Genomic DNA, 23,504 nt, shown 5'->3' with positions numbered 1-23,504 from the left:
AAGAAGTATTTTCAAGAAAGTTTGAGGACGTAGGCCTTTGCTGAACCTCGTTAAAAGAAAAATTATATATGTCTCTTGTCTCTTCAGCACTTACAAGTGGTTCTTGTTAAAAGAAAGGTACAAGAACAAGTGCAAATATGTTGATGATGAAAATATTATCTAATCTCCAGTAGAGCCTTCATCATATTGGAGCCTTCATGAAGAGCCTTCATGAAGATTAGGCGAACCATTTACCAAAGCGTTTCCAACCACTACTTTTAAGAAGCTACTTCATCATATTGGATCGGTCATCTCGAAAATTTCAAGTGATTTACTCAAGAGGGGGAGTAAAAGCGCGCTGCACTCTTTTTCCCTTAACCATCCCATTGGGTTTTCCTGGTAAGGTTTTTAATGAGGCAGCATCTCACATGCGCATTTGGAACTACATTTTTATAATGGTCATCCAAGGGGGAGTGTTATGAATATATCTAGTATTGTATGGATGCCCATTATCGGCCCATTAGTGGACTTGTAAACCCTAATATGTATCCCTATATATATGTTGTATCATATGGGACAGATAAAATAATACAAAAGAATAATTCCCTAAACCTCTTGTTATAATATATAATTATTATATTAAAACATAAAAAGAATGTTGTGATATGGAACACTATAAATTAGAGGTTCCATGAGATAGACAATGATGCAAAGACATAAAGGAACGGTTCGATCTAAAATTCGTAATTTAGCTATCAACTTACGTAGTTTAGAGGAAGAAAAAGAAATAAAGTGTTGGCATAAGCTTGAAGATAGCTTGAGGTGCAAGCTATATTAATCCTACCGAGTTATGGAATTAGGATTAATTCTATTTAGAAGTTATCTAAATATATTAGTTTATAGATTTAGAATAGGAAAATTGTCAATTTTAGGGTTGAGCAATTTGTTATAAATACCAAGAGAGCCTCTCATGAAGAGGTGCGTGTCTTAGGTATTATTGAGAGATACACATAAGGTGTGTGGCTGCCCCATCAATAGGATAGAGAGATCTGTTGATGGTATTGTTGAAGTTCTACTTCTAGTTAATGAATTCATGAATTATAGACTTGGTCCCGGGGATGCAGTTTATCTGAACCCCGTTAACAAAGCTTGTGTCTTGTTTACATTTATGCTCTTATATACCGTTCTCGTACTTTAACATATATATCGAGCCACATATATGTGCTTTATTTGGTATCAGAGCCTGACTAATCAAGGTTCCATAGAGATCTGTTCTTGACTTATTGTTTCGGGTGTAATCCTGAATTTGTGTCTGTGAAGAGTTAAGGTTGGTGACAAGAGCCGTGAGATATTACAATCACGACGAAAGACACAAATAACTTGTTAGAGATAAGAGAAGTTGTAACAACCCGTCCCGTGGACCCCACTAGCCTACCCGCTAGCTTGCCTCCATAGGCCCCAAAGCTGGTCCTGCAGGGCATCGATCCTAACCCCTCACTATGGATAGGAACTATTCATCCAAATCCACCAGTAGGTTATTGGTGCGCCAGGCGTTCCTCGAACCCTGGTCTCCACCCTTTAACAGCCTTCCCACAGGACAAGCTGTCACCAACGCTTCGGGTCCGTTGGGGCGGCTAGCAGGTAGGCTAGTGGGGTCCACGGGACGGGTTTTCACATAAGTCGCTGCAGAGTTATGGTCTAATGAATATCTCAAATTATCACGGAATAGATGTTGAGTTCGCCGAAATTTTTAGTCTTCGCAGTATGAAAAGAAGTCATTGATGAAGAAAGAATTTTAGTATAATGGACGGGATTTGAGACACATGACCCAATCTCTATTGTAATAAAACAGGCCCATGAAAGCATCTCTTTGATGAGAATGTGTTCAATTAAGAGAGACATTGAGAGTTCTCTTCATTGTGCAAAGAAAGCTTGAGGAACGGAGCCGAGGAGAGAGTGAGCACAAAACCTGAATGAAGATGAAAAAGAAAAAAAATCAAGGGGTCGCTCAGTTCGAAATCATCTTGTTTATCCTTGGTCTCCCAATTCGGAAAAGTCACTTAAATTGTATGTTGTTGTTGATGATGAAGACTGGTTGTTGTGTGATCGTCGTTAATGGTATCAATATGGAAGAGAAATTCACAGCTAGCAATCAAGTGAGTTGAAGCGAATTCAGCTTTGGGTGTCTAGGATTTGCTATCATGATGAACTTGAGATGTTCTGTGACACTAGAGAGGAACCATGTCGGAAATTCCACAGAAAATTACAGGGAGTTAAAGGAGTCGGAGGACGTGATTAGAATTGTATTGAGGAAGCATAGAAGAAAAAGGAACGACAAGGGTATGACCTTGAATTGTGGTTAATATATATATATATATATATATATATGTTTTTGACGTAAACGTAAGAAGAAACCAGTGGTAATAAAAGTTGGGTTAAGAAGTTCGTGAAATCAAGAGTAATGTCTGATTCTGGAAATAAAGGAAGCCATGATGAGTCTCTAGCTGATTTTTGGTTAAATTGGAGAAGAAGAAGATATCATATTATGAGTTTCAAAAGGTTGGATGATTATATTGAATCTTCTACAAGAATCAGTGGGAGAGATTGAGAGATTTTCTTCTCCATTGGAGGTTGTCAAGAGATAAGAGAGGAATTTCATAATGGAGAAACTCATCAATTGAAGTCAAATCCGAATGACAACTGAAAAGAGTCGATAAGTCTTAAACTCAAGATCAAAAATCGAGAAGCCCTGTTTTTGGTAGGTAGGTGAAGCATGAAGTTATCTAATCTTTCTTAACAGGTCAATCGAGAAGAAGCTTTTGTGATATTTTTGATTTGAGATATTTGGTTGAGACTTCCCTTGTTGGTTGAGCTGTTTTAGAAATAACGAAAGGAAAATATTTATGTTCATTTGTTGGAGTTCATAAATCAATTAGTTTGGGTTGTTCTTCAAAGTGAGTCTAGTAGTGGGAGTCATATGTGATTATGATGCTTGATTCTTCGTTGGATCTTTAGATCTGAAATGATTTTGACAGTGTTTAGGAGGTTTAAAGGCATATGTGACTTTGGGATTGTTGTTGGTTGTTCGTTTCCCAGATTAAGTCAGCTCATGACTGATATGGAGTATCATGGGTTTCTGTCTATCTAATGTGATTTTTTGAATGTGTGTGTCATGGATTGAATAATTGTCTTCTTAAAACACACAATCAAAAAGGGGGAGAAGAATGTTAATAATGTTGAAAGCATGAGCATCATAGGAAGGACTTAGTAAGAAAGAAAACTAGAACTTGTTCATGTTCTTCATTTTGTTAAAAGCAAAAGGAGTTTTTGTTCTTAATGCAGCTAGAAATGGTTTGTGCCATGAGAAATACTGATGAATTAAATGCAAAGATGAGCATGTGGAATATGGTTCTTAAGGATGATTCTCTGTGAAGAAGAGATGAGCAGATCTCTCTATGGATAATGAAGAGCGAATCAAATGAGTTAATACAATCATCTTCAAGGAAGAAAAATGGAGAAACCTATGGAAATTAAAAGAGAAGAAAGAGGTTTCTTGTCGATTTCATTGAAAGCCAAAATCTGAAGTCTGTAATGGAGATGCTCACCAAATCGCAGGCAGAAGCAATTAGTGATAATCACTACCTAAAAGGTGAATGAAGAAGGCTTTGAGGTGGAGCAACTTGTCATTAATTGTAGTATCTGTTTTGATGATGTTCATGTCACCTCATGAGGGAGAGTGTTAACTCAAAGAGATGATTCGTGGTGGATTGAAACGATGCTGAAAGAAATACATAAAAGAGTATAAAGTCAAGGAAACGGGTTGATACTTTGTTGTCGATTTCCTTTGGTTACAGATCTCGGATTTCAGTATTGAAAGGTGTTCTGAAAACTTGAGAGCGGGATCTTTCCAATGATATAAAGATCGTCATCTGATTCCTTCTGGTTTACTGGGAAATTGCTCTCAAAGTTGGACTGCTTGCAGATTGCATCATTCCGGATCTGTTATGGGAAAGTGGCTGTAACTTCCAAATCGTAAATGCAAATCGTGATCTGTTTCTTCCTACGTCTTCATATGACTGTTGTTGATGTTTCCACAAAAGTTCATATTTTTCTGGGTTGGTTTGCTATTCCATTGTGTTCTGTATCAAAACTGATGAAAAATGCATCATTTTAGTTGTCTCAAGAAATGAAGTTGTGGAGAATAATTTTAAGGCTAGATTGGAGAGCATAATTTCAGAAGAGAAGATGATCTTTTTGGTCTTGTAAACAGGTATGTGTGATGAACTTTGTTCATAAAGAAGATTGTGTGGTTGAAGAGATTAAAAGAGAGCCGAGACAAAAAGTAAAGTTGATTGGGAAAAAGAAAGGGACAAGAAGATATGATATGCATCATCAAGGTTGATGTATTTGAAGGAAATAGGCAAGGAGATATCAAGCTCATTGGAAAAGAAAATCCTACGTAAAGATTTACTTTATATGAGAAGTTGAATGGGATCAATCTAAGATGTGTCCACTGCAGTCACAAAGACTAGAAAGACTAAGGTGATGTCTTTATCGATTATGTTTATGTGGAATGAACATGATACTTGTGGGTATTAAAGATGGTTCAGAAGTTTAATCTTGTTTGATATAAGCATGGGAGAATGAAGGCAATGAAGATAGTGTTTGACGACATCAAAAGGGGGATCAATCAAACATGAAACAAAATGAGATTTTGCAGAGATATAAGAGCCTGTGTGGAGAATGGGTAAGCGGAAGTCGAGCATGTTCCCGGAAGTGAGGAAAAGGTAGATATCTTGACTAAAGCGCTTGGAAGAAACAAGTTTTAAAAAATGAGGCATGAGAGATTTGGAAGAAAAGGAGTTCAAGCTTAAGAGGGAGAATGTTGGCATAAGCTTGAAGATAGCTTGAGGTGAAAGCTATATTAATCCTACCGAGTTATGGAATTAGGATTAATTCTATTTAGGAGTTATCTAAATATGTTAGTTTACCGGTTTAGAATAGGAAAGTTGTGAACTCTAGGGGTGAGCAATTTGTTATACATACCAAGAGAGCCTCTCATGAAGAGGTGCGCGTCTTAGGTATTATTGAGAGATACACACAAGGTGTGTGGCCGCCCCATCAATAAGATAGAGAGATCTGTTGATGGTATTGTTGAAGTTCTACTAAAAGTTAATGAATTCTGGACTTGGTCCCAGAGATATAGGTTATCCGAATCCCGTTAACAAAGCTTGTGTCTTGTTTACTTTTATGCTCTTATATACTTAGGGGTGTCAATCGGGTTGGCCCGGCCCGGCCCGGCCCGAAACCTGTAAAGCTCGCATATGTTTGAGTTTGGCCCAGCCCGGACCGAAATATTTCTGAGCCTATATTTCAAAGCCCGAGCCCGGCCCTAACAGGGCTACAAGGCTTTTCGGGCTTTTTCGGGCTTATCTTACCGATCAAAAATTCAAACTTATAAGCCTTACAGAGTAGTGTTTGAAGGTGTACTATAAAACAAATCAATCAAAAATTTAATAACTTATCTATATTCACTACAACCAACTTAATTTAATAGAAAAAGTTTAAAAGTAAATAAAATTTCGATACTTTAACCAAATAAACCAATATACAATTCATATAAAATATCATAGATAAAAATTTTAAAAGTATTAAGTATGGTAATTAAGTAAATATGAAAACTAGGATTAGAGTTTACAACTTTATTTACAATAAATTATTAATCAAATATTGCAATCAAACAAAACTGTTAACAAAAAGGTACAAATATCTTTGTTTAAGGGCTTTTTGGGCTGGCACGAGCCCAGTCGGGCTAAGCCCAAAAAATTCTATTGTCCAAACGGGCTGAGCCCGAAAGGCCCGATTTTTTTGGACATATATATTTAAGTCCAAGCCCGGTGTTTTTCAGGGCCGGACCGGGCTTTAGCCCTAGTTGACATGTCTATATATACCGTTCTCGTACTTTAACATATATATCTAGCCACATATACGTGTTTTATAAACCAATGCAATGATATATTGTATTATTCCAAGTTTGGTGAGACAACTATCTTTATGAGTTGCATTAATCTATATCAACATTTTTGAAGCTCATTTTGTGTTATGCCCTTTTAGTTATGCTTATTTAAAAATTTATTTACAACATTAACCCTAAAAAGTTTCCAAAAATAACATTACTTCAGATTTTGTTTCCTAAATATTTTACATACCATTCCAACTAAAAAAATACAGCAGAATAAATATGGAAACATAAACATAAACATAAACTTTCTACTGTGCATTAAAGATATTGTATCTATGAATCATTTGCAAACAAATAAAACAACAATTTGATTCCTATTTTGTTTTTCAAAACCTGTGAGCTTTGATTTTTATCGTAAGAAGAACTGCGATTCACATTTATTTAAATATTATAATTAATATATATATAAATTTAATAAAATATTAAAATATTACAAATATGTAAAATTAGTTTAAAAAAAATACTATATGATATGGTTATATAGTAGATGGATTATAAAGTGAATATGTTGGAATTAATAAAATATCATTAAATTTATGCTAACACGGTTAAATCCTCATTTTATTATTTGTCAACAATATTAATATTAAAAAATATGACATATTACAATTAAGTTGATTTAACTAAGATTGTGTAAAACAATTAAATTATTAGAAAAACATGACTTAATCATAGCTTATTAATGACTTACTATGTATTTAGATCCCTTATTTTCTGTTATAATAATTAACAATCAAAATTGAATCTCAAACACTACACAAAACAAACTAAATAAAACAAACAAATAGTAATGAAGTATATTGCGGGGTTAAAAAATTAACATAAACAATTAGCCAGAGCTTTCTCTTAAAATATTAAGGCCACAATCTCATTTTTTTGGTGGGGCCAATTATACATTAATATTTTTTTAAAAAACTTGAAAAACTCAAAGAATACCATAAAAGATTTGAAACAATTACCTTTGGTAATAATATCTTACCTTTTTACCAGTAGAACTAATGAACTTTTTAGGAAAAAAGATCGAATATTCACTATCTTATTTGGAGGCCACAAGCATGTGCTTCACCTGCTTGTGTCAAGGGCCGGTTCTGCGTTTAACCGCACAAACGATCGGAAAATTTAGTTATTCTTCTATAGAAATCATCCAATATTTAACAAACAAATCAAATATAAAATATAAATAGTAATAAAAATTATGTATATGCGGGTTAAAATCTAGTAGACTTATTAAATTCACGTGACAACAATACAATATAGCTAAAAAGAATTTTAACCATATATTTAAATATTATTACCAATCGGAGGCTACATATGTGACACAAAACAATACAATATCTATATGATATGGCGTTTGAGTGCATTATTCGTATACATCTCGATTCTCGAAAAACAAACACATTTATTTGATATGACCAAAGCAGAAGTAATATTGAAGATTGAAGGATGATTTATGTTGGGATACAAATAATATTCCACATATGAAAATTAGAAAATAAATTTCTAATTTATAAGTCTGTGGTTGGGATACAAATAATGTTCCACTAATTAGAAAATAATATTCCACATACAAATAAACTCCAATTAGTATGAGGCTTTTTGGGAAGGAGCCCAATAAGAAATCTGTGCGTACTTTATCATATGGGCCCAAAACGGACAATATCATCATATTAATAAGAGAGTTGGCTTGGACCAAACCCAACAATTGGTATCAAACCCTAGGTCGGAAAGTGGGCCTAGGGGAATGGGTGTGGGCTCTGTGTTCAGTGTGGGAGGATCTCTAAAAAAGATGACATGATTAAGGGTGCCTCAAAAATACTTCAGGAATAAAGGGGTACCGGAGCCTAGGTACCCGAGTTTCGCTGAAGGAGAGGCCAAAGTATCGTGGTACATAGTTTGAGGGGAGGTTTGTTGGGATACAAACAATGTCCCACATCTGAAGATTAGAAAATAAGTTTCTAATATATAAGCGAAGACCAACTGCAATTAGTATGAGGCATTTTGGGAAGGAGCCCAATAAAAAATCAGTGCGGACTTTGCCAGCTGAGCCCAAAGCGGACAATATCATACTAATAGGGGAGTGGTTTGGGCCAAGCCCAACAATTTATCCATTTAGATTTTCGGACACAGCACCATACCAATTGACAAGTTTGTGGTTTGGTTCATAACAAACTGAAGAATCATACATAATTGTGAATCTTGAATCTTACAAAGGATCAATCTGTGTTTTTTTTTAGTTTATATCTGTGCTTAATTTAGAGAATTAATTCAAAGAAAATTAAATCTTCATCATAATATTTTGAATTTTAATATTTGTCTTGTGCTTAATTTAGAGAACTCAATCAAAGAAACTTAAGTTTTTAATGAATTAAATAGAAAAAGAAAAAGGATAATTCTTAGGAAGTATTATTGGATGTTGAGGACATTTTTCTTAATTAACAAAGAAATCGTTATAATTTATAAACTACAAAGCATGAGAAGAAAGTTCGGGGGGGGGGGGGGGTTATTGGATCTTTGATTTTAATGGATTTGAAATCCATATAAGATTTGGAAATCCACATGGAATCCATGGATTTTAAAATCAAATAATATGGATTTGAAAATCAAATAATGTGGATTTGAAAGTCAAAGAAAGTGGATTTGAAAATCCTAGAGAATAGAATTCAAAAGTTATAAAAGAAATAGAACTTATAAAAATAATCTCTCATGTAGCATTCTCAAGTGAATCAGTCCACATGTTTGATGCTATTGTCTCTCTCCACTCATTGGCATATTCTCTTTGTTGTTCTTGGGTTGTAAGTACTTCGCCATTATAATCATCATTAATTTCTTCGACAACTTCTTTTGCACTCTCGATTTCTTCTGGAAAAATATCCGTTCGACAAAACTTCCGCAAAAAATTATGTAAACCAACACATGCAAGTACAATCTCTGTTTGTGTCTTATAAGGAAAAGGAGGTGCGTGCTTAAAGATTGCAAATCGAGATTTGAAAATACCAAATATTATTTCAACCACGTTCCTTAGGGATGCATGACGATGGTTAAACAACTCTTTTGCATTTGCTGGTTGTGAATTTTGACCAGAAAATTCTTGTAGATGATATCTGACACCACGATAAGGAGCTTAAAAGTTTTGACGATTTGGAAATCCACAATCTACTACATAAAACTTTCCTGAAGTACAATAAGAATATACAATCACTTGTCATGTTGAGAAAACATATTTACAATAGAAAGACATGTACATATCTTCTGGAACTGGTAGTCGATTAGTGTTCCTTGTTAAAGCATCATTTAATACTTTTGAGTCATGAGCTGAACCTTCCCATCCCCTAAACACATACATGAATTCAAGATCAAAATTACAAGCAGCCAACACATTTTGCGATATATCACCTTTTCTGTTACGAAAAGAAGGCGCTTTTTTTGTTGGTACCATTGCAAGGATATGTGTACCATCAATAGCTCCAACACAATCCTAAATAAAAAAAAAAATAAAGTTATATTCTATGAAAGATAATGAAAAAAGCAAAAACATAATTATATGAAAAATATACCTTAAAATACGGATAAAATCTTGTACTTTCTCTAATTTTTGTAGGCACTGTAATCTCAGGCTTAGCCATTAAACTTGGAGCAATTTGATTTAGTGCCCGTAAAACTTTGTGAAATTTTACACTTGTTGCAAACGATGACCTATTAAAAGTGTCTTTTGTACGACAATACCTTGAATTTTGGCCAACTATAAGAAGAAAAGTTGCAACCATTTCTTCAACACTAATATATTTTGTATCACATAGATCTGTATGCTCTCGGATATGAACACATAACTTTAGAAAAGTCTCGTGATACATTCGATACAACTGTTTAAAATCTGAAGGCTTTTTCTTTTGCATATTTTCTATATATATTTCACCTTCTCTTGTGATCGCACGTCGAATAGAATATTGCAATCGAGGCCGTTGGCATTTTCTCAAATATAGCATTTGAATGACAATCAAGAGCACCAAAAATATGATATCACTATCTAACTCGTCATCATGTAATGCATCTTTTTCTCTTTCATCATGGACTTCTTGATACATGTTTGATGTACACCTGTGACAAAAAAAAAGGTTGAAAGAATAATTAACAGAAAAATAATAAGTTAGAAAAGACGCATTACTTTATGGATGGTGTTCTTTCTTCGTGTAGCTTCCCGAGGAAATCGAGGATATGAACGGTGTCGTAGTGAGAAAGTAATAGTTTATTCATATAGTTATGGATTTTTTATTTTATGTTCATTTTTATTTTATGTAAGTTTTACGTTTTACAAAGGCACATAACTTTTTGTTTTATGTACATTTTACATTTTTCAAAGATACGAATATTCATAGAGAAAGTGTATATTACGATGTAAGTTAAAAAAGTGTAAGATTTCCAAATTTTTAATCAAAGATCCAGTGGTGATATATTACGAATTTTTTGTTAGTCAAGAAATTGTAATATTTCTAATTTTGTAACTAAATATATTTGTCAAATCACCAATTTTTCATATGAAATATATGGTAAAGAAAAACACTATATATTATTGGATCACCATGGATACTTCTTCATTATTGTAAGAAAGAGTTGGAGCACCTACGTCTCGACCATATTGTTCTTAACTTAGTTTGTAAGTGTCTTTGTTAACTTTTTAGTTTTTATATTACTTATTCTTTTAAATTTTCTTGTAGTGCATGCTCACTTACGTCTCAACCGTTCGTTGCTTGATTCTTTTTAATTATCATGTTATTTACTTGCAAGAAAAGATTTACGAGTTATGTGTTTTTTGTGTCACAGGTGTAGCACAAAACTTTAACCCAAAAAAAACAATGAGTGAATCACAAGAAGATCGAGAAAAAAATCTTTACCTTCCATGGACTCCACAAGAAACAAGAACGTTAATAGAATTACTATTAGACGGTGTTGCTGCGGGTTGGCGTGATTCAAGTGGTGTATTTAGCAAGTTTACAGTGGAAAGAAAAATACTGCCTGTTATTAATGAAAAACATGGGGGTGGCAAACTTCATAAACACTACCTAAACAGAATGAAGACCTTGAAGGGAAAATACAACAGTGGTCTTGATCTTTTTCGTTGCAGCTCCGGGTTTGGATGGGATCCAAGCACAAAAAGGTTTACGGTTCAGCTGAGGTGTGGGCTAATTATGTAAAGGTAAACTACATAAACTTTAGCTTTTCTTATGTTTTTCTAATCATGGCCGTGCGTATGGGTAAGAAAAAAGGCATTTGCCTCAGGCCCCAAAATATATAGTTTTTGTGTGTGTTTTTGGAATTTTAATTCTGGAAAATATGATGTATTATTATGGTTTGAAAAGTCCTTTTATTTCCTAAACAACCCATGTATGACTCATTTAAATATATTTATTTATAAAAATATACAAAAAGGAAAACAAAACCTTAAATTGTGAAAGACCGAGTAAGGTCGTGAAACAGAAGGAAAAAAGATTAAGAGAAGTTGGTAAAATAGTTTATTGAGAAAGAAGAACGATTATGTTTAAGGTTTTTTTAGATATATTTTTTTTTCAAAAATTTATATTTTTGAATTTTTGATATTTATTTTATTATACTTTTGAATTTTAATATTTATTTATTTTTTCATAAAATATATTAAAAGAACCTCTAATGTTAAGTTCGCCTTAAGTCCCGATAGAACTGGGCACGGCATTGTTTCTAATACAACTTTCAAAAGAATATGGAAGGTTGTATCAATTTTTTAACTATTTGAATTTATTTATGGTGAAAACTTTAAAAATAATAAGCAAATAAACTTTGAAATTTGTAATTATGCTAAATTATTTTTCTTTCATTTAGGGGCATCCGAATTTTAAAAAATTCCAAAATGAAACATTTGAAGAATTTGATGATCTCAAAATCATATTTGAGGACCACGTAGCAACCGGTGGAAATGCTATTGGATTAGGTGATGGTACGGATGCTCAAACAAGTGGAACTGCAGGAACAAAGCAAACAAGTTCTACTGAAGATTTTTCTATGGATGTTAAGGAAAACCATGAAACACCTTTGTCTTTTGTATGCAGCAATGCAAGGGGCTCTCTAGACAAACTACCTTTAAGAAAGAAGCATAGAAGCAATACTAACAATGTAAGTGAACCATCAAGTCAATCTGAAGGTTCAACAGATGTCCATGCTGAGATTAATTTTATTGACAACAAAAACTCATAAACTCTTCGATCTAATACAAGAAAGAGAAACAAGACAACAAAGAGAAGCTGAACAAAGAGAGGTCAAGAAGAAAAGAAATAATGTATGGGAAGCTATCAAAGAAGTTCCTAATTTGGAAGAAAACATTCGTTACGATGCAGTCAAAATGATTCACCAATTAGGAATGAAAGAAGTCTTTGTTAGCATGTCCACTGATGAGCGTTATGGTTGAATTAAGCGTAACGTGATGGAGTGCTAATTATTATTAGGGGAACACCCTTTCTGCTTTCTCTTTATAAGTTGAATTATTTTTATTAGGTGCTTCATGATTTTTTGTCTTCTAATATGGTTGGTTTGCTATTACGTATTGTTATGTCTGATATTATAGGTTGAATTATTTCTTATTCTTTATCATGTCCGATATTTACGTATTGTTACGTATTGTTATGTTCGTGCATGAACACCCTTCATGCTTTTTATTATTATCATGTCATTCTTTCTTTCATGATCTTTTGTCTTCTAGTAGGTTTGCTATTACGTTAGTTTTTTTTTTCCAAATCCACCCAAATAACTAGGTGGAGACCAAGGATTTCAATTTCTATATTTATAAGTAAAACATATTTTCAAATCCATCCAAATCCAATATGAAATCAAATCCATCCAAATCTTTGATAATGAATAAGGGGTGATTTTAATTAGGATTTAGAATTCATAGATCCAATAACACATAATTTTAGTAAAGATTTTAAAATGAATGATTGAATAACACATGATTTAACTTGGATTTCTACATCCATTAAAATCAAGGATCCAATAACCCCCCCTTCATTACCATTTTACCAAGCATATCCATTTACTTTGAGACTTGACGAACCAAAACTTGGAACGTACGATTAGGTTACAATTAATCTATATTATTATTTTTGAAGTACATTTTTTGTTATGTCCTTGAAGTTTCGGTTATTTAATTTGTTTTATTTACAACATTAACCCCTAAAACAATTCCATAAATAACATTGCAGATAAACTTAAATTGACCAACATTTGTTACATTTATTGCCATAAAATCTTAACAACATCTATACATTCCGATTTTTCCAAAAACAACTCTACCCATTAAAGTTTTAACCCATTAAATCTCCAAAACTATTTTTATGGATGCTAGAATATCTCATATTTAAATGACATACAACATATTTTCCATAACAAAAATTTACAATCTCCATAATTATATTAACATTAATAAATTTTCTAAACCGAAAATCCAATTTTAGAATGATTTAAAAACCAAAATTCACAAATATTTAACTTTAGCAAGGAGACATACATTTAATTCAGTATATATTTTATTTAGAAATTGAATATTGTTTGGTAATAATATAAACAACTAAAAACGGAATACAATTAAATTTCGCTTTTATTGGTCTCGATAAAAGACTCCTTCCTCATCAAGCATATTTAGATATATAAATATCAACTTCAAAAACTATACAAAACATCTACAACTAAAACCTACAACCTCATATCTAAAAGAAAAATGGCTGCAACATTTGTTTTTTTGAGAGATGTCCGCCATTACAAGACGGCGTGAAGGTGCAAGTGAAAGTCCTTCACTTGTGGCGTCAATACACAAGCAGCACTGTGGAAACCTGGAGCTGATCTTGGCACTGTAAGAATCACACAAAAACACAATTTCCATTATTCTCTTTTATTATTCACATGAATATTACTATGCTGCTTTAATCATTTCAGGGAATGAAATCCACACATCAGTCAAAAAAGACATGGTTACACGGTATATTTGATTATTTTGATTAGTTTTTTTGATTATTTTTTTTACGCAAAAACTTATTTTGATTATTATTATTTTCGCAAAAACTTATTTTGATTTTGGTGAGACAGGTTGGCATTAATCCCATATAGGGAGTTAAGTGGAATTGTTTTAAAAAAAAAAACACTTTTAGATGTGTACCAGGAGATAAATATATTACTAGACTATATATATACCACGCGGGTTAAAACCTTGAAAACACTACAAAAATTCTATGCTTTTAATACTTATATTAAATACCTATAAATTTTTATATTTTTAAAATTAATAAAACAATCATAAAATAAAAAATAAATACAATATAAATTTTAAAATCCCTACTATTATTTGTAAAATCGTTTAACTAATAAACATTTGTTTTGTAAGAAATTATAATGGTATGTCATTGGATTTATGACCAAATATTCGATTTAATTAAAGGGTAAGGACGAAATTTCCCACCCCTCCTAAACGGATAAACACGCAGGTCTGTATAACCCGTTTTATTATTTCGGAGCTTATAATTTAATCCTGACCGTTCAACAAATATACATCCTAACCGTTATTTTCAAACCTATTCGTTTACTTATATCATTGGGCCCATATTAACAAACTAAATATATGGAACACAAATTATTCAAATCTACCACTACCCATTTTGATAGAAATCTTTCTATTAAAAATCCGGCTTTCTTTGTTAATTTATCTTCATCGACATAAACTACCATTAAATGAATTCCATAAATATCTCAAATCTACCATTAACCATATTTGTTAGAGATCTTACGAAAAAAAAATCCCGCATTCTTTGTGAATTTAGCGTAATCGACAAATCCTACCATTAAATCAATTCCATAAATATCTAAACCGACTATGATAGTTACCATATATCCATAATGTTACTTTAAATTTTAACAATATATGGTAACCGATATTCCCTCAAAAGACCGAATATACCTTAAACTCTTTTAGTATAAAGATCTTTATTCCTGTTGACATTGTCGGATCATTAAATCAATACCACCTTAATTATCGGTGTGAATATTCGATACACTATCGTAAACATTATATATGAACATACTCATTCTTCAAAGAAATACATTTCCATACACAACCTTATCTTACCAAACTAAAATGTTAGTCTCACCTCTCCCTATTTTCCCTCTAAAGTCACTCAAGCCCTATAGAGTCAACTGGCTTATACAAGTCAAAATTTTGCATTTGTAGAGGCATTACAACATTAAAATCGGAGAAACCATTGAAATGTTTTTAGTAGATTCTGAGGTTAGTAATCATTCATTTTATTCTTATCGTTCTCATATATAATTATTTTTAACTGATTTTTAATTTATATTAAAATATTTTGTAAGGTGATAAGATAGCTGCCACAGTGAAAAGGGATGTGATCAGGCCCTTTGAAGGGAAGCTCAAAGAAGGAAGTTGAATTCTAATTTCAACTTTTAATTTATCTCCTACTTATGGTGCTGTCAAGCTATCTGAATTGAAATGGAAGATTGTGTTCACATCCAGAACAAGTGTTAACCCTTCGGATAACATATCTGATGATATGTTTCTTTCATTAGCATCTTATGATGTCGTGCTTGCCGGGAAGCAAAACGAAAGTTTTTTATTCGGTACATTTATCATATTACATTAAACTAACCAAAATGATTTATCTCAGATTTCTTTGGTCAAGTTGTCGACTGTGGTGAAATTAAAGAAATAACTTCAACTAACAAACCAACTACCAAAATCGACTTCCACATGAGAAATTCTGAGTAAGTTTTTTAGTGCTTATCTAAAATATTTTTTTCCAATTTTTCACGGATTTGACAAATATTGCAAAACAACATCTAATCATTTTTGTATATTACCTTTTTACATAGGGATACACGTGTTTTGTGTACTCTTTGGGGTACTTGCTCTCAAATAATAAGTAAAGCTTGCCACGAGTCTACCGATGGTATTGTTTTCTGCTTAATCAGGTTTGCTAAAGTCAATTTTTACAACGGCACGTATTTTCCATCCCTCCAACATATTTACATTCTACCAAATAATTATTATATATTTTATTCAAACAACCATTTTTACATATGTCTGGAGTGTTCAAAATCAGTGGGACTGGTCACAAGTTATAATCAATCCAGTAATTCCTGAAGTTGAAGAACTAAGAAATCTGTTAGTTTCTTTTATCATTTACATTTATATATAGTATGGTTTATTGTCAAAATTCAATAACCCGTGCAACTTGAATCTTAGGCTTTCCAATGATGGCTTGCAATTGACGATTATGGATTCATTGCAAAAGAAAGTGTTTTGGGGAAAACCTAAAAAGGAATAAATAGAAGAATACCCAGTGAAAACTATCCAAGAAGTCCTTCATGCCTTTGAGGTATACTATCGCTTAACAATCTTTAATCCATTGCATTATTATTAATTTAAAATTTTAAAATAAAAATAAATCTTCATAGGTAGGGATGTGTCGCATTGTCTGTACAATATTGGAAGTCGATAGAGACTATGCTTGGGTCTACATTGCGTGTAAGAAATGCAACAAAAAGATTATCGTGGAGCAAATCATTAAGTTGGAAGATGAAAAGCAAAAACCCTCACCAAAGTTTTTTTGTGATTATTGCAAAGAGTATACAAAAAATGTCTCTCCCAAGTAAGTTTCTTATACAAATTTCCATTAATGTGTATATAGAAGTTCATTATTATACTTCTATCCAATACTAACAAAAAAGTTACGAAATGTGAACATAAATAATTTAAAGTATCTAGATTTATCTAAAAATCAAAGACGAAACTGGAGAATCGAAATGTATGGTGTTTGACAGCTTCGCTGCCGATATGGTTGGAATGCAATCTTCAAAACTCCTTAACAATAGATACGATTTGGTAATTATACATGTTTATATACGTATATTTGTTTATAATGTTTTATTCGAACCTTAAAATTGTTTAAATCATTCAGTCATAAACAATCACTTTACTTATATTTATAATAGCTAGAGGATCTTGAATATATCCCTCCCGAAGTTAAAGCTTTAGAAGGACAGACATTCGAGTTTCTCCTTTCTATCGAGTCGAAAAATATTAGGGGGAACTCCACCACTTACACTGTAGCAGCTTTGTGCTCTAACGGGAATAATTGTGATCTTGATATTGTCCCTTCAGACACATATGTAGATCCTTCTTCAATGTTATCTGGTCGTCAGGTATCAATAGTTATATCTATATATAATTTGATTGTCGAAGATATATAATTGGAACATTTATGTTTGTAGGGTTCTTTAATGCTTAGTGATGGCTGTGAGCCATCTGATGTTGATGCTTCAACGCTTCCACACCATCATCAAAAAGAGGTTCATCAAACGCGATCGAAGCAGATGACCAATCATCTACATCCAAAAAACATTGTTCTAAGTTGGTTGATTTGGAAGATGTTAATGCTGTTGGTGTTCCTAAGGAACTAAACAATTTGTTGAATTAATTCCCTTTGATTTTTGCTATCTACTTTGCGAATTTTGAATTTTGACATTGCTTATGGTTTATGGTTTTTATTTTTTTATGATTTCATTGTTAAATAAAATTATAACTATGATTTCGTAGTTATATTCTTTTCGGAAAGTTGATTTACCATCTCTATATTCTATACAGATTATACATAAAATACTGTTAAATATGACTATTATAATAATGTAGTTCCTTATGAATAAAGTTTTTAACTTGGGTATAATTGTTCAAAATTATTCAATGTATACATCTCTCTTTAATTTATAGCTACTAATAAACTTTGAATCCTAAATGACAAGTGAATCTTCTTTTTTTTTTTTAACATTCATGCAAGCCATGATCACATGCACACCAAATGGATCTGCATGTGACACATTTGCTCGGTTCTTCCGTATCATTGATTTCATATGGAATAACATAGTTTGGCTTTATAGTTGCCCTTTAATTTCTACTGTTATGACATTAGAACCGTTACTGTGCATGTTTACAGCTGTAATATATTTCAATTTTATTTTGTTTTCTATAAAAAAACAAACAAAACCCTTTCAATTTCTCTTTTACTCAAATACGAACAAATTAGGTGAATCTCAATAACCCAATATGCCTCTTTAACTCTATATATAATTTTCCCTGTCCAATACTTGATGTTCACCTTGCGCACACTCATTTAACTTCCTTCCAAATAGAAAATTACTCTTCCTTCGTTATCTGATATTATGAATCTCGGCTTTCATCGACTATGTAACATGTATACATGGGATTCTTATGGTCGTATTTGTGTCAAGGTTCTTCGGAAATGGCAGAAAACAGATGAAGAAGATCACTGTATTGAAATGATTGTTTGCGATATCTTTGTAAGTCAAAGTATTTTGTGTTTATTAAATTTCTGTAATTTTAAACTTCATTGAAAATTTCACTCTGTTCTAAAATTTTGTTTTCCCTTTTATATATTTACATCAAACAGGGTGATAAAATTTTCGCAACCATTCCAAATCACTTGATCCATTATTTCACGGATTATATAGAAGAAGATTCTTGGAAAATCATAACAACTTTTCAAGTGGTCAACACCACAAGGCTTATCAGGTTACTCTATGTTAGTCTTCGCATACTATTCAAGGAAGAAACCAGAGTTGAAGATACTGAAGCAAGGTCCACCAATCATTTCATCGACTATGTTTCATGGGATACATTTTTTGATGGTTATCATGCCGATAGAAACGAATGCTTAGTTATTAATAGATATTATTAATGATTCGTATAATGGATTGGTATTCTGCCAGATGATTTTTGACCAACTAAACTTTTCACTTGCAGAAATTATGGGTCGAATAGTCCGCGTGCAGCCTATTAGGTATCTCGACGAAGAATCATCTATGCAATTTAATGGGATGGACAGGGTGATACGTTTTTATCTTATTAATGAAAAGTAATTCTCCAAATTCACAACTTTTTTAAGAAAATCATGTATATAGATACTGTTTAAAATTTGATATTTACTCAAATCTATTATTTTCTAGCGACAAAGAGATTCATTGTATAGCTTACAATGAACATGCTGACTATTTTAGACGCAACTAGGTTCGAAGCTACACAATTCCTATTATAGGTGTACTGCGTTTCTGGAAGCCTAAGTATTTTGCAAATGCTATATTTCTTGAGTCCATGATGTCAATTTAATTTTCCAATAATTTGTTCCTTCATGAAATATTCAAATTGTAGGTGAGAAAATCGAACTTGAGAGTGTTCCTGGAATGTCTACTATTATAATTGAACCACCTTATGCAGAAGTCTATGATTTTAGAAACATGTATCCTCTAAATATGAGTATCTTTAAGTTTATTTTATAATATACTTATTACTAACAATTGTATTTCTTTTTTTCCAGAATATCTTTCAACAGAGATCTTGATGATGACAACTATGACTTTTAAGAAGGACAACTAACGAAATCACACAATAAGAGAGATAGTTTTTGATTTTCAAATCTTAAGTGTCAACACTTTGTTTCTTTTGTTTCTTTTGTAATTGCCTTATGTTGGTATGTTTTTTGTTGTTTTTGTTTATGTTTAATACTATTAATACTATGGTTTCTTTATTAAAATCATGCAAGTTTATCATTTGCAAAAAAATCAAACAATTTTCGACAATTACTCTTTTACCCAAATACGAACAAATTAGGTGAATCTCAATGACTCAATTTTCAGGAACCTTTTTCGTATATTTGATTTACTTATTTTAATACAATTTACATAATTAAAGACTACTATTAAAGTTTTATGATTTAAAAAAATAACAAAAAAAAACATTGATATTCACTAGGTAATTTGTATAGGAAACAACTACTTTGCTTATTTGGTTGTTAAGATTTACTTATACTTCGAGATTTCAAAATAATAAGAATATTATTTCTACCAAAAAGATTAAGTGTGGTTTATTATTATTTATTATCACACAAACCCTAGATGCCTAACTTATATAAACCCAAACAGAAACAAGGAACAAAAGCATCACGGGCATATAGCTTTCTTATCCAAAAAATGAAAGATATCCAAGATCCATTGCTTCTAGCTTGGTTTGATCTAAACCACTACTCAGCTGAAGCAAGAGAACTCACGTTTGAGGATATACCTCAATTCTTTACTTGGAATCCGGAAGAAAAATGTTGGATCAGAAGAATGAGGGCAGTATCGAATACTAGGAAATCTTATATTCCAAGTAAGTTTGATGGTCTTGTTCATTTGCAACTTCTTTTCCGTTTTCTGAAAGAACCAAGATGTGATGAAGATTTGAGGACGTTTGATGGTGTGGTCTATGACTCTTACAAGGAAGCGTGTTTGGCTAGAGGATTACTTGAAGAATGATTTCTTAATATGTTTGAAGATTTTATAGAATATTCCTTTCAGTTTGTTGCTTATCTATGTTTTCAATTTTAAACATTTTTATTTCTTTATCATGATTTCTATAATTATAAAATAAATTGGAAAACAGATGTTAGATTACCAAATCGATTACTAATCCCTTTAATGTTGTAAAGAAAAAATACATATCAAAATTCACATATCATGATATAACTGAGAAAATTTTGCCTATTTTGAGAACCTGAAAGTACCTTACTTCAAACAAATTTAAGGTAAAGCAACAATTACTTATTTTGTAAGGCGTCTTTATGCAAGAGAATATACCAATATCTTTTATGGGAAAAAAAATGTTTACTTTTTACAACTACCAAAATGGTTATCAAAATATACCATATCCAAATATATCTGCACACTATTAAATACATAAAATTAACGATGAAAATTTTATATTTTCCCTTCTCTGATAAACAGAGATATATGATTTGATTCTGATCATAATCAGATCTTCACAAATAAATCTTTTAAAAGATAAACCATATCCAAATATATCTGCACACTATTAAATACATAAAATTAACAATGAAAATTTTATATTTTTCTTCTCTGATAAACAGAGATATATGATTTGATTCTGATCATAATCAGATCTTCACAAAATAAATCTTTTAAAATTTGCTTACCAAAAATAATATATTATAATTTATGAAAACAACTTAAACACGTTAAAATCTATCAGTCACAACTTTTGATAAAATGAAGTGAAAGGTCTCTTCATATCTTTATAAATTTACTAATAACACCTTTCATTTTCCCATCACCAAAAAAACCTTTCTGAAAAACTCTTAGAACAAAATATTAAGGAGCAGAGATTCCCATGCCAATGACACCAATTTCTGCTTTGCATCCGGGAAGGACAGATTGGAGGATACACGCAAAGGTCTTGAGCACTTGGTTTACCCGGGATTTCTTCACGAAAAGGGTGATGCTTTTGGTCGATCAAAAGGTAAAAAATAACAAAGAGTCGGTGTATTTTTTATACCCAGTGTATAGCCAATTACTCATGCATGTACTGATTTAATAAAATATCTGATACAATTTTTTTTGTACATGCAAGGGTAACACCATTGAAGCAACTATTATCCACACACCACTAATGAAAGAAATTCCAAAGTATATCAACGACGGAGAATGGTATTCGATATCCAATTTTAAGGTCATCAAACCAACACTCAAGGATCGAAACACAACACATCGTTACCAGATCAAAACTTCGGAGGATACGGAAATGTTCATTCTCGCCGATTTGAGTCCCAGTCATTTCTTTTGTTTCAAAGACTTTGAAGACATTAAAAACGGAAGATTGATTGATGGCTCATCTTTTGGTTAGTCTATTAACTTACCAATTTGTTGAAAACGATGTAGTAGGGATGATATTGATTTAAAAGTTTATTGCGTTTTAGATGTCTTTGGATGTATAATTGATGTGAAGCAAAGAAGAATCTTTGGAAGTGCCAGTGCCGAAAATGGGATAGCCGACGACTATGATGAAGTAGTCTTCACTCTCTTGAATGGCAGGTAATAAATTTCTTAAATTTTTGTCTTAGTCTCAATTGTTAATAGCTTAGGATATACTTAAATCTAAATAATAAATTACATTGATTTACTATAAACATAGGAATCAAACTCTCAAGTGTTGTGCTAAGAGAGATTATGCTTCATATTTCATGCATCATTGGGGACTAAAAGGATGACATCTTACATATAAAACTGATCCAGTGTTTTGTGTTTTACGATTCTAGAAACTTGGTGTTAGTGAAAGTATGTCTTTTTCCTTACACTTTGTAATAAGATTGATTTATAGATAATTTAATATATCATTTTGTTTTGTAGGTGCACCATGCATTGTCAATTGTAATGGCTCCTCAAGACTATCGATTCAACGAAATATTGAGGGTTTGGAAAATCACAAAGCCAAGTAAAATTTATATTTTTTTAATTATATTTTTCACTTAATACAAATATCTTACATTGAATTTTATCTACAGCTCTGAATTTGCTGCCCGCCATTATTTAACATATGTCATGGCACATGAAGAGGACATCTGATGAAGATGTGCTATAAGGGGATCATTCTATCATATCATTTTCTATGTTTCCGTTTATGCATCTATCTTTTTAAATTCTAGAACTTGAATGAACTTTTGTCGTTGTGAAACAATCTCGCTTATTCTGTGGAGTGGTACTATGTTGTTTATTACTTAAATTAAGGATATTTTTATGGCGTAATAGTTCTAATATCCATAATTACTTATTTAACTATGGTATAATTGTTTAAATTAGTATTTGTTTATGTCTTCAAAATAGTTATTGTTTTAAGCCATAAATATCAACTATATATGTTTATACATAATATTCAATTAGGTATCAAACACTATCCATTCAGATCTTTTCTGTTTCTGATTTGTCCTTATCTGTAACTATTATTTTCTTTTTATAAATTTATTGTAATATTACAATTAGTACATACAAATTTATGTTATATTTATAAAATAACATATATCATCGACTATGGCAAAAGACCTATGTAGATTAATAATTGTATATACAACATATATTTTTACTAACTTGCTATAGTTTATAGTGATGAAGTGATCCACATGAGAAGTGATGATTACTACTTATAAGAACTATAACACTAAGTGGAGAAAATTATGAAGTCGTTGACTTCAAGTAGATGCAGTTTGGCAGATGTCTATCAAATGAGTAGCATCTGTCTCATTGTCATTTTCCTTTTTTTAACAAAATATTTCTGTTTCTATCTATGTCATGTTCAAAATTTATATGAATCGTTTACAATTTTTTTGCATTTTTATGTTTTGTTTCTATTCTTTGTATTTAATTTTATACAAAAAAATATAATACATATAGTAACAATTGACCATTACTTATGGAGTTGGTAATACATATACATAATATAAAAACTTTGGAAAATTAATTAAATATTTAAATTTAAACTAGTGCATGGAGGTCTACAAGTCCAATAAAATATTTTTGACACACTTCCAAAGAAGGAAGAATTGATTCTCTAAATTTTTACCATTCCAATAAAAAAAGT

General features: G+C 31.6%; 2 protein-coding genes and 1 pseudogene across 2 annotated transcripts; 2 read left to right on the top strand and 1 right to left on the bottom strand.

Annotated features, from left to right (window-relative positions):
- Positions 1–8,702: 8,702 nt before the first annotated feature.
- LOC104728501 (uncharacterized) lies at positions 8,703–9,624 on the bottom strand. Its single transcript, XM_087472749.1, has 3 exons — positions 9,556–9,624; positions 9,238–9,476; positions 8,703–8,847 (listed from the first exon to the last, which is right to left on the bottom strand). The coding sequence occupies exons 1-3, from the start codon at positions 9,622–9,624 to the stop codon at positions 8,703–8,705; spliced, it is 453 nt and encodes a 150-aa protein (XP_087328875.1).
- A 1,443-nt stretch (positions 9,625–11,067) lies between these two features.
- On the top strand, positions 11,068–12,113 carry LOC104724667 (uncharacterized protein At2g29880-like; annotated as a pseudogene).
- A 4,722-nt stretch (positions 12,114–16,835) lies between these two features.
- Positions 16,836–17,505, top strand: LOC147934704 (uncharacterized). Its single transcript, XM_087472748.1, has 4 exons — positions 16,836–16,910; positions 17,021–17,230; positions 17,300–17,377; positions 17,440–17,505. Exons 1-4 carry the CDS (start codon positions 16,836–16,838, stop codon positions 17,503–17,505), a joined length of 429 nt encoding a protein of 142 aa, XP_087328874.1.
- The last annotated feature ends 5,999 nt before the right edge of the window (positions 17,506–23,504 follow it).

The sequence above is a fragment of the Camelina sativa genome, chromosome 11 (genome assembly GCF_030686135.1).
Source record: "Camelina sativa cultivar CO46 ecotype springtype chromosome 11, ASM3068613v1".
NCBI lineage: Eukaryota > Viridiplantae > Streptophyta > Magnoliopsida > Brassicales > Brassicaceae > Camelina > Camelina sativa.
Note: the sequence above shows the minus strand (reverse complement) of the source record. Positions and strands in the feature narration are given on the sequence as shown.